The sequence below is a fragment of the Physcomitrium patens genome, chromosome 18 (genome assembly GCF_059467195.1).
Source record: "Physcomitrium patens ecotype Gransden chromosome 18, ASM5946719v1, whole genome shotgun sequence".
In the NCBI taxonomy this organism is placed as follows: Eukaryota; Viridiplantae; Streptophyta; class Bryopsida; order Funariales; family Funariaceae; genus Physcomitrium; species Physcomitrium patens.
The window spans coordinates 14816378-14833026 of NC_143427.1; the positions used below are offsets into that span (position 1 = coordinate 14816378).

The following is a 16649-nucleotide window of genomic DNA, read 5'->3' on the forward strand; positions in this document are numbered from 1 at the left end:
AATAACAAGAATATTATAAAGAGAGGCACTTAGCTAGTATTTCAGCTTTGTGGTTGCTATTAAATCCTCAATCAACCATCCTTGAGGATTGATTAATGTTGACCTTTATAGCTTCGATTTTTTTCTCCAACATACTATTTGACATTGATAAAATATAATCTACAAAAGAATTTTGTTCCTATTGTCACACTTTGTATTCCTTACAATGTTCTCATATAGTTCCTATAGGAAATAATGAGCCATTTAAGGTCTTCAATTAGATAGAGTTGTTGGTGGAGACATCCACCACAACATAAGGGCTAGTCCATAAGGCATCAAATTTTCTTGAAAATTTTATTTTTTGTGCATCTTGAAGCATGATCCACATACCAGGCTCCAATACCATCTTTTTAATCTTTTTATCAAAAATTACCTTTCTTTGCTATTGAATGGCCTCTATATTTTAGGTTGCCATTTTTCTAAATTCATCCAAAGCTTCTAATTGCTTCAACCTATCTTTTTTTTAATAATTTTTTTAGTAAATATGATATTTTTTACAAATACAATCAAATTCTTTTTTGATATATACAATTGTTTTGTACCTATTTAAGGTATGTGTTGAGAAAAATTTTTATCACTTTAGAGGCACAATAAAAATTATAATAATGTAAAAAATAACATTTAAGTGAGTTATTCAAGAAACATAATAATATTTTATTTATTAACTAATAATCATAAATTATAACTTTATCTTTAACCATATAATTTAATATCTTGTCAGTATTTAAAAAAACACTTAAAAATAATATTAATATTCAATCAAATTCAAAAATATTGTTTTATTGCCATATTTTATGAAAATGTGTAGTGTTTTATTAGTGCAATATAACATAACTTATATAGTAGTTAATTTGCAATAAAATTTAGTTAAAGTGTTTTATATATTTTCTAATAGTTTGTAAAAGAACATCAAATGTGTGTTTATTTTGAATGTAGTTATGTTTTGATTTTTTATCTTATTTATGTTATATTACATTAAAAAATTTACTTTAAGTAAAATTATAATTTAAAAAATATGTATATTTAATTATTTCTTTTTGTAGGTGGACTATTTATTTGAAATACAAGAAACATAAATGGTCTATTCAAATACTTGTTGGTTATCTTTAACAAGTGTCAAAGTTTATGATGATTAAATTTCTCAATTTAAATTCGCAGTACAAACGGTGAGTATTGCAATACAAATTCTAATCTTTTTTAAAAATTAGGAGTTCAATAGAGATGAAGTTTATATTCTAAGTTAAACAATTCGAAACACAATCAGTACCCATTAAACCATGATTTGGTGAACAGTAAAGTAACGACATTAAGTTAAAAGGTACCAGTTTGAGGAAACCAATCCACTCAGACATGCACACTTTCACAGAATGGTTATCAAATATCAAATTTGATATTTGGTTCAGCCAAACAAATACACACTCGTGCAACCATCAAGAGAGGGGGATTTGAGCATGTGACAAAAAAGACCCAAAAACAAAAAAAAAGACGGTTGTAAAAAGGAACAGTACCTTCGACCTGTCGGTGCTGCTGGAGATGGGAAAAGAGTACCTGGAAGATGTGGTAGTGTGCGGGAAAAAGGTGGGCATCCAGGGAGGGGAATTAGGGCAAGGGAGCAACAACCGAGGAGGAGGAAGGAGGAAGCGAAAATTGGTCCCTTGGGGGCCACAGGGCTACAACCCAATTTTGCAACTGCAGTGCAAAATTCGCACCTCGGTACACCATACACAACAATAACCCAGAAGAAGAGAGAAATTCAAAACCCGGGGTCGGTGATGGAGCTCGTCTCGGTTGTTGCCCCCCCGGGCAGGCGAATGCTGCAGCACACATTGCGTGCCAAGGGCGGACCCTTTTTCGCCATCGTCGCTGCGCATCATCTCCACTTGCTCCCCTCCTCCTCCTCCTCTTCTTCTTCTTCTTCTTCCCCTGCGCCCTCCTCATCAAAGACCCGCAGCTGCTGCCCTGCTGCTGCTGCCTCGCGGCTCGCTTGTTGCCCCCGTGAATGGTCGCAATCCGATCTCCTCCTCCGCGGCCGATCGTCTTCGGGGCTTAGGGTGGGCACCAGAGGCGTTATAGTGAAGTGGAAAGACGTGGCGGTGATGGGCGCGGCAGCTGCCAGCACTGTTGTTGCCGCCGGAATGGTGAGGAGCATGGTGCGGAGGAGCCATGCCGGTGAGTTTAACTGATCACTGTGTGTTTTTTTCTTCTTTTGGGTCAATTGGGTCTGGTTGTAGCTAGGGATCTCTGTGTTGACTTTGAGTCATGGGTGTGTGGGGTGTTGGGGCTGCGGAGGTCAGATTGTTTGAGGGCTGGAGAGATTGGACCTTGTTTGTTGAATTGTAAGGGTTTAAGGAGCGGGAGATGTGAGTGGTTTTGCACCCCATCTGCATGTATGTGTCTCGATAGTGTTGCGGGAGAATTCTGCAATGAGAGGGTTTAGGGTTTGAAGGAATTCTGGGCGTCACTGCCATGTCATTTTGCTTCTTAGAGTTTAACGTGTCGTAGAGGAATCGCAAAACCAATCGTGACTTATAGTGAATTAGGATCCTACTGATTGGTAATTTGGTGAATTTATTGACAAATTGGGATTTATTGATTTTGTGAGAGGGATTGAAGTCAAGTTTTTACAGTTTTGATTGAAGTCGATTTGGAGGAACACTACGTACATATGAAGTGAGATTGGGCGTCGCTATTCTTTTGCATTCAAGAGTAACCTTTTGCTTCTGGATGGAAGGGTAGATGTTTCGGTTTCAGACGGCATCAATGTTCGTCTTGGGTTATCTGCATCAGAAATTCTGAGCCTAGCGGATTTCATAATTTCTACATCAACGAGTGTTCATGACGCGGTTGCTGCTGTTCCGTTGGATCAAGTAAACCCTCATTCGACAGCCTTCATATCATGGTGGTTTAATCTGAAATTCATATATGTGACAGGATGAATGCTGGATTCAGAAGGAAAAAAAGCAAAAAAACAAAATAGAAAAATTCTCAACTTTCACCTGCTTCAGTTACAGCTTCAGGATTGACGAGTTTAATTTTTTTGGATGTGGTGACAGGTTAGTTATGATAATGTCATTGCCCCACTGGCTAATCTACAGGCCGAGGAGTTTGCATTGGTTCAAAGCTGTGTATTTCCTGCCCTGGTATCAACTTCCAAGGAAGTACGAGATGCTAGTTCTGAGGCAGAGAAGAGACTTGATGCTTATAATGTGAAATGCAGGTAGCTACATAATCCGTGATCTAATTGTGAGCTGGACTCTATTGTGTCTAGCATGCTGTGTCCAAACACAATGCTCGTGATTTAGCATTGGCTAGTACGATTAGCAGGTCTTAGACCTTTATTGTAGTGGGATATCTTAAAATTCTACGTTCTTGGAGCAATATGCAGCATGCGCGAGGATGTTTATCGTGTTGTGAAGGCTTTTTCTGAGAAGAAAGTAACTTTAGAGCCTGAGGCCCAGCGATTTGTGGATCGTGTGGTGAGTACCTGTTCCCTGGACCACGCATTTATGCTTCATCTTGGATATGCCTGTTTCGTAATGTATGGTATAAACGCTATGGATATCATGTGGTGCAGGTTAGAGATTATGAAAGGTTGGGCTTGAACCTATCTCCAGAAATAAGGAAGGAGGTCGAGCGTTTGAAGACCACAATTGGCGAGCTCTGTATTGAATTTCAGAAGAACATGAATGAAGAAAATCGGCGCCTTTATTTCACAGACAGTGAGCTAGCAGGATTGCCTGCGGACTTCATTAAGGTTGTGCTTGTGCAGGAATCTAATACTGATTTCAGTTTCCTTTGATACTTGGAGAAATGCAAGCCTGGTTCTTATGTTGTAAACCCGCAACTATTGTGGAATGATCAGTAAATTTCAAATGTTTTCGTACGGGTTGTCGCGAACTCCATCTGTGGCAAGATCATTGGTTTTCTAAACGCTTTGTTTGTGGTGCAATTATTCAGGAACTTAATCGTGATAGTGAAGACAAGCTGGAGGTCACTCTTAAGTACCCGCATTATTTTCCAATTATGGAGAAATGCAAGGTACATCGATTGAAAACCTTTGGGCTAACGGTGTTTTTACGGGCGGTTTCTAATAAATGCCCCAGTTCATTGAATACAGAGAGGATAAATCATGATATTTATTCTAATATCTATGTTGTAATGCCTTTTAACTTGAATAAGCTCTTTATTGAGCGAGTTCCCTCTTGTGAAAACAATTATCCTGCCTTTGGCGGGTTATTGTTTTATCCTGTTCGAGATAGGAGCCACATGTGCTATATCGAAATGCGCGCTCCTCATGAGTTTGAAGTGGATATTCTTCTGGTCGAAACTTGCGGTTTTTCATAAATTCTAGTTAATGGGTAAGGTTTCATTATTCTGTCTGTGCAGATTGGAAGTACGAGGAAAGCTATGGCAACTGCATATGACCAACGTTGCATGGACCAAAATGTGACAATCTTGGAGAAAGTGGTATGCGTTTGACCAAAAGGAACATTGTCATCTGCATTTCTGGAATGATGGGAATTGAATTCATGGGCTGATATTGATTGGGCTTGGTCTATATTGACTCTAGATTGAGATGAGAAGTGCCATGGCACAGTTGCTGGGTCACAAGAATCATGCAGAGTATGCAATCGCGACGCGCATGGCGAAATCTCCTGTGACGGTATAGCTTATTCTCCTTTGTATTCCTGATCGTTGATTGATTCGTGAGATAATCATGAAAATATTAGATGACATGATTGGGGTAGAATGTGACCAATTTCTCGTTCGTGTCTCTTCTTTAGGTGAAAAGTTTTCTTGAAGATACCTCCAACAAAATCTCGCCTCTTGCGAAAAAGGAGCTTGCAAAGCTAGAAGCCATGAAGGTACGTACTGTTGCTGTTGGAAACCGCTCAGTCGGCAAGCAATTAAGGCATTAGTGCATGTAGGTATTTCGCATGTCCAAGGCGGAACATTTTAGAACACACACATGAATATGTGTATTCAATTGTGGGTTGGACACCTTGCACTAACGCTCACCATTGATTATTTTCTGGGTATTGTCATACGTTTATGTTTTTACAGTCGGAATTGTTGTGAATGCTCAGTCGATGATCGTTGTGAATACATGGTTCCATTCATTTATGTGCAGAGACAAGAGGAAGGTGATGAACCTTTTGGCCTGTATGATATGAGGTACTACATCCGCAAATCTGAAGAAGCTGACTTTAATGTGGACTATGAGACAGTAAAGCAGTACTTTCCATTGAATATTGTCACTGCTGGCCTACTTCAAATTTATCAAGATTTGTTAGGTATGACGCTTTCACCCTGCTTCCATTTTTGTCTATTTTCCAGTAGAAGTGTATATGTATATGTACATGTATCTAAGCCTCAATATACAACTCTCTTTAAGTTATTCTGTTCTTGTTCATGTGGTAGAATTTCTCTATTTATTCCCTTTCTTTAGTCTTTTCATTCTGGTCCGATGTAATTCATTTACACCATGGTACGAATTTGTCCTTCTTTCGCAGCCAACTACTAGTTTCTAAGTATTGCAGGTCTGTGCGATTGCAGGATTGAAGTTCAAGGAAGTTTCAGACCCGGACGTGTGGCATCCAGAGGTTCAGAAGTTTTCTGTTACTGATGAGAACACTGGGGAGAATATGGGTTACTTTTATCTAGACCTCCATCCTCGGTAGGCGATGAAAGTCATATTTTTACATTTCAGACTTCGTGACTCACAATTAGAAATCATTTGCATATCTTGGTTTTGTAACATTTCAGTTTCATCTTGGCTTAGCGTAATGTCGAACTGAAGATATCAAAATCCCAAAATTGATTTCTAGAGCGAAGGTGTTTTTTCTAAATTAACTGTCGGCAATTTGCGCTAGGGATGGGAAATATACACATGCGTGCGTCTGCTCACTGCAGCCAGGGTGTCTCATGATAGACGGAACCCGTCAGGTGATTTTCTTCTTTCTTTAGATTTGGGCATAAAATTGAAGCTGCTTCTTTATCTCTAGCGCGTATTGGAATTTCTGAATTAATTGTGTTATGCAACAATATCCGAAACTGCTATTCTTGGGTGCATTAATCATGTTCTTTATTTGATGGCTTCTGTTCATTGATTCAGCTTCCTGTGGGAGCAATGCTAGCAAATTTTACTAAGCCCACAACGGAGAAGCCCTCACTGCTGGGTCACAATGAAGTTGAGACATATTTTCATGAGTTCGGCCATCTGGTTAGCATCTGACTGGAATCATTTGTTTATTCTTATTTTTTCCATTTAGTTCAGGATGTCTGTTGGTCGATGCTGTTCATATTATGATGGAGCTAGATTGTGTTGGGTACAATAAGTAGTGTTGACGAAACATCCTGGTACCTGTAGTTAAAGTGCATAACTGAGTCTAATTTAATGATTTCCCTTTTATATTTGTTTGCAGATGCATCATATCTGCAGCCGTTCAGTGTTTGCAAAATTCTCAGGCTTGCGTGTTGAAGAAGATTTTGTGGAGGCTCCCAGTCAGATGCTCGAAAACTGGTAGGATAACCCAAGTGTTTGAGGATGTGGTGTGGTTGTCTTTCAGTGGTCGATATTACATCCTAGTTACCATTGCTCTTTACGGCCTTACTTCAATTTGATTGTGAATTAAGACGAATTGAGCTCCGTCATGATTTCTTTCTGTTTTTTTGCAGGTGCTTGGAAAGTGCTTCTTTGAAGATGATGAGTGGTCACTATGAGGTAATTCCTTTATTATTCTTTTTTTTCTTTTTTTGTGTGCTGGTTTTCCCTCCCCTTGAAACGTCCGCATAGTTTGTTTTTGAGCATAGGTTTTCCCATGTGACGGCCAACTGTGCTATGAGGTGCTTATATCCTGACAACGTTGGTGGTTATACATTGCAGGACACGAATCAACCTTTACCACAAGAAATAATTGAAGCTTTAATGCAGAAGAAACGTGCATTTTCCGGCCTTCTCACTAAGCGACAACTACTATTTGGTAGATACCACTCAAACTTCTTGTATGCATTGTTATGAGGAACTCACAGCATCATTGTTTCACACCGTTCTAGGAATGGCATTCTCAAAATTTTATCATCTAGAGGTTTACTTGACTACCGTGATGAGTCAACACCAGTATTGCTGATATTAATTGTTCTGGGACGTTCAGGGCTTTTCGACCAGTCAATACATATGCGTGAGAAAGCTGATACAGCGGCCGTCCTTAAGGAATTGACGCCCAAGGTTTTCTTCCTTCACTTTTCTTTGTCCGTAATTATCTTTCAGATCTGTGATCACAGCGGTTCACATGAGCAACTGTAGTAATGGCTACTTTTTAATCTAGTAATTTCTTATTAACATGTACAATTCGTGTCATCAACTGCTAATGTATAAGCAGGTGATGGAGGGACTGCCAATGTTGGAGGGTACCAATTTCAGCGCCTCGTTTGGTCATATGGCAGGCGGCTATGATGCTGCATATTATGGTTATCTTTGGGCTGAGGTATAGATACTTGTTTTATTTATTTATTTATTTTTCAACCCTCGACGAGCAACACAGAATTATCGTATCCGATTTCGTTTCATCTTTATCATGCTTTCGAAGCACTTGGGAGAGTCTTCTTTTAAAATTGTCTGGTAATTTGGGTACTTTTATGAGAAACTTACATGGTCTAAAACTTTATTCCACTGTCGTTGACGAGAAGATTTTGATTAATAATCATCCTACTTTTGTGACAAATTTACTTTTCGAAATTCCAATACGCAGTTGTGTGTTTATGGGCCAATAAATGTTGCTTCAGTACCTATTAAGGTCAAGCAATGGTGTGGGGTTGGACGCTAAATAGCTCGCTCTATGGACTGTATGCAGGTCTTCTCTGCAGATATGTTTGAAACCAAGTTTAAAGGCAATGTCCTAAGCAAGTCAGCAGGAAGAGAATACCGAGACAAGGTAATTGTTGCATATTTGAGTCGCTTTTCCTCAGGAATGTTATTGCAGCTTATTTTTAATTTTAGATGTGATTTTATGAGGTAATGGACCTTAACGCCTTGCTTTTAGAAAGAACCTCCTTCAGCCATTTAATACATGCACTTGCAGAAGGGTTTGATCTTCATCCCAATCTGATTTAGTTTGTTCTATGTCAGGTTCTTGCACCCGGAGCTACCAAAGATGCTGCTGTCATCTTGCGAGAGTTTTTAGGTCGGGAACCGACACAGGAGGCGTTCTTGAGGAGCAAAGGTCTGTAGGTTGTGCATAACATCTAGTGCTAGCGACAGTCAATCGTTAGAGGTGGTCGAGATTTTCTAATAAAACCTCAGCTATCTTAGGTGGGTAAAGAAATAGGTTGTTTAAAATTGAACTAAACAGGGTTGTTTTTGCGCAAATGCCCTGCATTGTTTTGATTGCAGTCGATCTAGTCACACATTCGGACGAATAGATAAAAATAGAGACTAGTGTTTAAAAAGACGTGTCAACCGTGAGCACTGCGTGAATTCAAGTGATCATAATAGCGTAATTACAGAAGCGGAAGGTTGAGGAGGTTCGGCTTTTTTGCTACAGGCAATTGTGTATCCTGACTGGTGCTGGTTCTCACCATCTTTAAAGTAGCAGCAAATTCGTTTTTCATCAGTAATCGCGGAGATAATTTTCTGCATGTATTTGTGAATCCTAGTTGCACACGTTGTCCATCGAAGCTTGTACTTCACAATTTTGACCTGCAGGTTTGCTCTTCATCTGCGAATTCATAAACGTGCCCACACCACGGGCAGCACCATATGTTATTTTTCATTTTAAATTATAACTTCCTTCAGTTCCGCAAACCTCATCAGTACTAGTATCCGTTCGACTGTAGCAAGGGAATTTGAGATCCTGTTTTGTGTATAATCTACCTACCAAAATATGGAGAACAATTATCGCTATAGATAGAGCACCCAAAGTACAGAGGTTTGTTCTCTGGACATTGAGAACCTAGTGGTGTAGATTACGATGGAACATGGCACGGATTCAGAAAGAGTGACATCAGGGAGTCGGCAATCAACAATCAATTGAGAGCGCATCGTGCCGAAACTGCCAACACAATGTATGTCCTATCCAGCCAGGTGGTAATGTCGGACCTCTTTTTCATATGGACAAGTTGGTAAGGACACTATGTTCTCAGAAAGACGTAGCAACCGTGTGCACCATGCGACCAAGTGACGTTCTTCTCTACATCACACTCCACCAGGTGCACTATAATAAGCAACAAACGTGAAGATGTGGATGGTTACTTTGTCGGTTAATTTGTCAGTTTCTATGTAAACGTCTGCAGAGTAACACCTCTCAAAGTCCGCGACAGTAAGTATGTATCTATACTACATTGGTCATTAACGACATTACCATCTCAAGATACACAAGATACTTTGCGCAGTTTATGTTGTTTTTTGCACGAAAAGGTCTCGCGCTCGGAACTCATCTATCGACCTACACAATTTTAGGAAGTCAATTACCTTAGAAGGCCGACTGCATTCTTCACAGAAGTGCAATAGAAGCAAGTTCACCCGGTTGAGTAGTCAAGTGATTGATGCTCTACAATGAGATATTTCGACAACCACTCTACGTAAACTCCATGTAATTTATAGCAGATGACAATGTTGAAGCGATTTCGCTACTCATTTCTCCCCTGGTTCCACCTTTGTCCTATGAGGAGCATTCCTGGTTTCGATGTAACCAGGAAAATTCTTTTGTAGAATTACTCTGTTGGTCATGAACCATGTAATGTGCCCAAGAAACACTGTCTTTAAGATGATGAGAGGGATAACCGGGATGCCCCAATTGGAAGTTAGTTGGAACCTTGAAGGATTCAAAAGTGCCATATTTAGGAGTCCAGGTTGTGCTGGTCCAAGAAAAGATGAACTTGAATTGGCGGAAGCCTAGAAAGCCATGTAAATTTTTGAATACTTTGTGTATTCGACTCTTACTGGTGGTTTATCGGCAAGTTGTTGATCCTTTATTGACATGCTCACTCACTGTGTAACCTAAACACTTCATTACACCATTGTAACCCCTCAAACCCTCGTTGCACAGGCTATAAAAGTGAATTGCAATCCGCTGAACAACCGATGGAAGTTATGCAAAGTGTAGATGCATACTCTATGATGATTAGAGGTAATAAAAAGTGTAGATGCATTCTTTTGGGCGATGACTACTTGTTTCAGCATCTTTCTTCTTGTGATCATCTATCCTTGCCACTGATTTCTGAGCTGTCTGGGACACTGAAGTCTGTGCATGGTACCGATTCTACTTCATCTTAACCCCATGGCCCTTTTCCGTCCACCAGTGAAATAAATTTTCTTCCCACACATATCTTAGAATCCATTCTCGTATTGCTTCTGTACAAGGAAGTATATTGATGCACGGCATTATCTCCATGTTTCCGTGATCTCATCAACAGTGAACATTTCACCACACATGAGACGACCGTCACTCTGATGAAGCACGACTAACTGCCATGTACTTTTTCTAGAAGGCAGGAACCTGGAATTGGGCAAGCTTTGACTTACAAATGCTTTGAGATAATTGCCACCTCTCACTTGTCTCCTTGTTCCGAAGCTTAAATTACACCCCCACTACTTCGGCCTCGTTTGCATGAACGTGTCCTAAGATACTAAGAAAGAAGAACTAATTGTCGTCAATCCCTTGAGTTGAAAGACGAGCGTTAGCACTTTTGCACTACCACATGTTGTAGAATCCCACCAATCAATCATACATGGTCATTATGGCAGGAAGTGTTTAGGGACCGGACTTTTCAAATAGAGCGGAGCTCTTCAACCCTGATACGTCGAAGTGGATAGTTACCAATGAACTCCCAAGCTAGACCAAGCATCTGCGTGTACATCAAAATGGATTGTGTAGGCAAAGTTTTGGAGGGTGATATATGATACAACAAGAAGTAATCAGCTACCACACAAACGATGCTACCTGGTTGCCAAATGTCAGATCCCCTCTATCCCACTCAACAATAAAAACTCCTTCAACTCATGGAGAATGATGAAAAGCTCCACCTGTTTTTGGAGCACAGAACAGGACGCACAAGGATGCGACAAATTTATCAACTGAACGCTACCAAAACCCAAAGACGTGTTCAAAGCATCTGGAACAATACGTTGAAAATCTCTACTCCAGTGACTTTTCTAAGTTCATTCATACACATTCAACCGTAGCTGTAAAATCAGAGCTTTTTGTAAGTCTTGTCTCACGTGGTACTTCGATGCATCTAGCTAAAAAAATTCATCTCGACACTTCCTCCACAAGTGCATGGCCTGAATGCACAGCATTGTTCCTGAAGTCCTCATTCTACAAGAATACCACTGGGACTGACTTCCGTTCAAGACGTCCATTCACCAGCATTGGGCATGCAAAACAGCCATTAATGTTCCACGCAACTGCATCTACAAACCCAACTGGCCATGGACACACCTCCAAGGTACCACGCTCAACGTCATCGACCACATTCTTAGTGCAAACTTTGGTTTTCTCATCATCTGCAAACCAACACAAGTAGAATGCACCTATATGCACTGTTTTGTGTCTCAATCGTCGTGCAAAGTCTCATGTTTGCAATAGCAATGAAACAGCAGGTCAATTTTTTTGAATATACGCAGTAAAGAAAGTGGGTCAAATTAGATCACATTTGGCAAAAAAAAGACACCTTAGAAGAGGGATGATTATAAATAAGAGCAATAGAGGAAGAAGATGTACTTGATTAAAAGGAATATTGTTTGAACCAAAAGAAAAAAAAATAATTATTACTTTGACTATAAGTTTGTTATTGCCTTACTAAAACAATTAATCATTACTTAAAGAAAGTCGAATAGAGCTTGTTGTGATGGATCAAAGACTTATTTAACTATAAGACATATGTTAGAAAATCTACATTATTAATTTATATTTAGAATAAATATTTAAGATAAAAATAAAATTTATTGTATTTACAATTTGGGTAGTGCCACCATTCTAAAACCAAATAACTCTTTTGTAAGTTTTCAACTAAAGACAACTTAAGGAATTCCAATCTACTATGGTTTAATAATTATGACCATTATACAAATCTCATAGAGTATTTTAGAAATAATAGCATTTAAATTTTTTGTAATAATACTTATATAAATAAGTTTGACCAATTTAATTTAATATAAATTTGATGTATAAAGACAATAAGTAAATTGATAGGCTTAAAATTTATTATTTGAAAGTATTTTATTAACATTCAAATTAAGCTTAAAAAGATGGTATTTGCCTAGATCAAACCAACTTATAGCAAAGAAGTTCAAATAAGTAATTTATTTTAAATTTTCTATTAATTATAAAAATTATAAAAAAAGACACAATTAAAAAAGACACAATTTCATAGATGTAGATTTGACTTTATTCATATTTTTTTGGTGATTGGTAGGTTAAAAAACTAGACTAACAAGTTGACCACATGTCACATATGTTAGCTACTTGTGGTACAAGTTAGTCATGTGGCACACAAATATGAAACTTATCTTACAAGTTAAACATGTATTATACAAGTTTGACACATATAAAGGATCTTATAGAACATATGAAAATATGTTTTTTTTAATTATATAGTATATAGAAAGGCAAGAGTGAGGCTTTTTTTACTTTAATATATATATATATATATATATATATATATATATATTTTATAGCATTTTTTCAAGAGTCTCTAGTCTTCTTGTCTTCAATAAGAGTCATTTTAGTTTTAATATTATAATTATCTTTGAGTGGTTATCTATTCTTTCTAATAACATAAGAGCATATTGGTTCTTTGATTATTTTGTAATTTATGTCTTTGAAAATATTATATCTTGATTTAATACTTCTTAATTATTTAATAATTAATAATATTTATTAAAATTAAAATTTTATATCTATATTTTTTTTTTGATGATATAAGAATATATTATTATTTTTAAAAAATAAATTTAATTCACATCTTTGATAGTTTAAAAAGAGTGCTAATTTATCATATGTGTTTTGTTTCAAAAGTGAAAAAATTACTTTATTTCTTATTATTATCTTTTAAATGTAACAAACTATCTATTTCTAAAATAATATTTTTTAAACTATTTTTTCTTTCTTTAAGGCAAATAAACTACCTTTTCTATGAAAAAAATTATTTGATATTAAAATTTATAAATTATCTTCTATTAATTTGACTTATAATTTTTTAAAATTTTTCTATTATAAACATGGAAGAAAAAAATGATCTTGTACTTGATAGAAAAGAAAATAGATTTGTAACTATTGTAAAATTTTACAAACTTTTTAATATTTTTAAAGAAAATCCAATGTCAATGCAAAGAAGATGTATAATTGATGGTTTATAATTTTCCAATAATAAGGTTTCTACTACATATTATGAGATGTATAATTGATGGTTTATAATTTTCCAATAATAAAGAAATCCAATGTCAATGCAAAGAATTTGTATAGTTAAAAAAAAGTTAATTCAAAAAATCTTACCACTACAAGTATAAAAGATGTAAAGATTAGTATAATAGATAATTTTGATAGAACAAGATTAAAATTTTAAAGGTTTCTATTATAAGCTAAGTTTTATTTAATATTACATCTTTCTTAATATTTTAACAAAATTACTCAAGCTAGATTTATAAATGTATTCTTATCTCAAAGTGATTTCTCTTGTTTTTTTATCTTCGATAAAAAAGTGTTTACAAATCTTATATAATCTAAATTTATTTTAGAAGTATTTATAATTAATTTGGAGAAAGTGATTAAAAAAAGGTAGTGGAAAAAAAAAAAAAAAAAAAAAAAAAAAAAAAACTCTAGTCTTTACAACAAGTGTCATAATCAATTACTATCTAAGTTATTGATTTCTAAAGCCTTCCTTATAATGTGGATTGGAATGATTTTTCAATCAAGCGATTACATGCAATAATTAATTATTTTAAAGATAGAGAGAATAAAGTTTTGATTTGAGAGGAATAAATCAAGTCATGACAATAACTTCGAAGTTTGTAGAAATTTATTTATGAAAGTTAAAACCTATACAAATTTATACAATCCAATTTAAGCAATTGACATCAAAAGAAAAAAAAAAAAAAAAAAAAAAAAAAAAGACAAATTTTGCCATAAAAACTTATATTTGTGTTGTAAAAAATCATGTCATAAGGTACAAAATATTTGCATCTAATCAATAAGATTCAAAGAAAAAAATGTAAAATTTGAACATAAAAGAGTTGAAAAACAAAGACATTCAGTTGTAGTAGAAACCTTATTATTGGAAAATTATAAACCATCAATTATACATCTCATAATATCAACTTCTTATAGTTATAATCTTATAATTGTACAATTTATCTTCAAGAAGGAGTTCAACTACGATTCAAACTAATTTACAACTTGTTGCACAATAAACTTTATGTTTTGAAGAAATATGTTAATGAAAATCTTTCAAAGAATTTTATTTAACATTCAAAATTTCATGGAGGAGCGTCAATCTTTTATACAAAGAAAAAATAGTAAATCCTTATAAATAAGTGTCAATTATTGTAGACCGAACAAACTAACCATCAAGAATTATTATCTTTTGTCTTTAATATTGAGACTCTTTGATCAATTTAGTGAAGTTAAGATTTATACTAAAATAAATCTATAAAGAGCTTATAATTTGGTACATATATAAAAATAAAAAAATAAAAAAATAAAAAAATATTTTAAAACTATGTATTGCCATTTTGAATATTGTGTTATACCATTTGGACTTATAATTGTTCTAGCTACTTTCTAGCATTTGAAGAATGATAAGTTTTATAATTAACTGAATAATTTTTCATGTGCTATTTAGATGGTATTTTTTTATCTATTCTAAGAATATAGAAAAATATAAACCACATATTTGCTTTGTATTATAAAAACTTAGAGATACAAGATTATATGCTAAGATAGAAAATTGTGTCTTTTTTTACAATTTAAATAGAATTTTTAAGATACATTATTTCAAATGGTATTTCGTAAATAATTTCTAAAAATATATAAATTATTATTGATTAAAATATTCTAAAAATTACATGTGATATTTAATATTTTTTAGAATTTATAAACTATTATTGGATAATTAATAAAAATTGCTTTTAAGTTGTCACTTTTCCTACTTAATTAACTTCTAAAGAGTAATTAGAATAAAGTAAAGATGCAAAAGTAATTTTTTAAGGTTTGAAAATGGCCTTTATTTCACCTCTTATTTTATATTATCTAAAAAAATTTAAAGCTATTTTTATGGAAATAGATGCATTTGACTTTCCATTATGTACAATTCTACCACAAATAGATACAAATTATAAGCTTCATCTTATTGATTTTTATTTGAGAAAATTCTTCGCAAGAAAGATTAATTAGCTGTAATCATGGCCTTACAGCTAATTGGATCACAATTTAGGTCAGGTTATATCGTATCGCGTGCTGTTGCACCAAAAGCTTCTGAACTAAGGTGCTGTGGCAACAGAAGGTAGACCTTTCTGTAACTCTTTACAGAAGCCGCCTCGGTTTCCAATACTTCAAGTTCGTGCACACAAAAGAAACCTCGATACCGCAGACTAAGATGTCTCCCGCATGGAATAGAATTGCCTTGCAACTGCAGACCCCTCAACACATCTTTCGCACTAATTCAGCAAATATATTTCCAGATTCTTCCCTTGAAAACCACTCATTCTGCAGCCACACGCTATATCTCCAAGCAAACCCTGCTTCGGCGTTGGGCCCACATTGTCTGCTATCTCGAACCACCCGCGGAAACCGACCCGATTTCCCGCCAAAACATCGCAGTCCACATCATTCCACTTTGGCGGGGGCGGGAATCTTTAAATTTTAAATTTCGAGGTTCTTTTGCATCCTTTCCTCACTGTCATTTTTGCCATTAAGGGCTGTTTAAACGTAGACTACTTTTTTATTGTATTTTTGGGTGTCATAATCAAGTCGCATGTACCATGTAAATAAATTTTAAGTTGATCTTGGTTGATAAATCTAATAAAATTGGAATTAATTAAATTCAAAGTTCATAACAATATTTGTTATTTAATTTCCAAAATGCCAAGTGTCATGACTTTTTAACATAAATCATGATTGAAATAGTTGTTATTATTATTATTATTACTATTGTGCTTGTCTTTTCATGAGGAAGTGCAATGGTTATGAATTGTGATTTTTTTTAAAAATGTACCCATTTGTGTGAAAAGTTTAATGATCTGGATTATAATTAATATGACACTAATAATATGTATAGACCATGTTTAAATAACTTATTAACTTTTGATTGAATGTGAGAGACATAAACTCTTTTTTTAGCAAAAAAGGGTACATTGGAAGAAATTTTGTGACATGTGCAAATAATGTTACATTTCAAACAACAAGTTTTTTTTTTAACCTTGTGAAGACATCAAAATATTTGTGAGTATCTTAAAAACAATGGAGAACTATGTCAAAAAAATTAATCCTAATAATGTTAATTTATAAAATAATGATATTTATTATGATACTAATTATTTTAATTTTTAAAAACTAGCATTTCTTAAAAAACACAACTATTAAGACATATCATGTAACCATTAAGAAAATAAATAT

General features: G+C 35.1%; 1 protein-coding gene across 1 annotated transcript; it reads left to right on the forward strand.

The window, feature by feature from the left end:
* Positions 1–1167: 1167 nt before the first annotated feature.
* Positions 1168–8655, forward strand: LOC112295568 (uncharacterized). Its single transcript, XM_024547334.3, has 21 exons — positions 1168–1205; positions 1505–2208; positions 2776–2906; positions 3093–3256; positions 3425–3515; positions 3614–3793; positions 3997–4077; positions 4426–4506; positions 4610–4702; positions 4824–4904; positions 5171–5333; positions 5596–5716; positions 5913–5985; positions 6155–6262; positions 6465–6562; positions 6718–6763; positions 6926–7022; positions 7194–7267; positions 7422–7526; positions 7893–7973; positions 8168–8655. Exons 1-21 carry the CDS (start codon positions 1168–1170, stop codon positions 8267–8269), a joined length of 2712 nt encoding a protein of 903 aa, XP_024403102.2. The 3' UTR covers positions 8270–8655.
* Positions 8656–16649: the final 7994 nt, after the last annotated feature.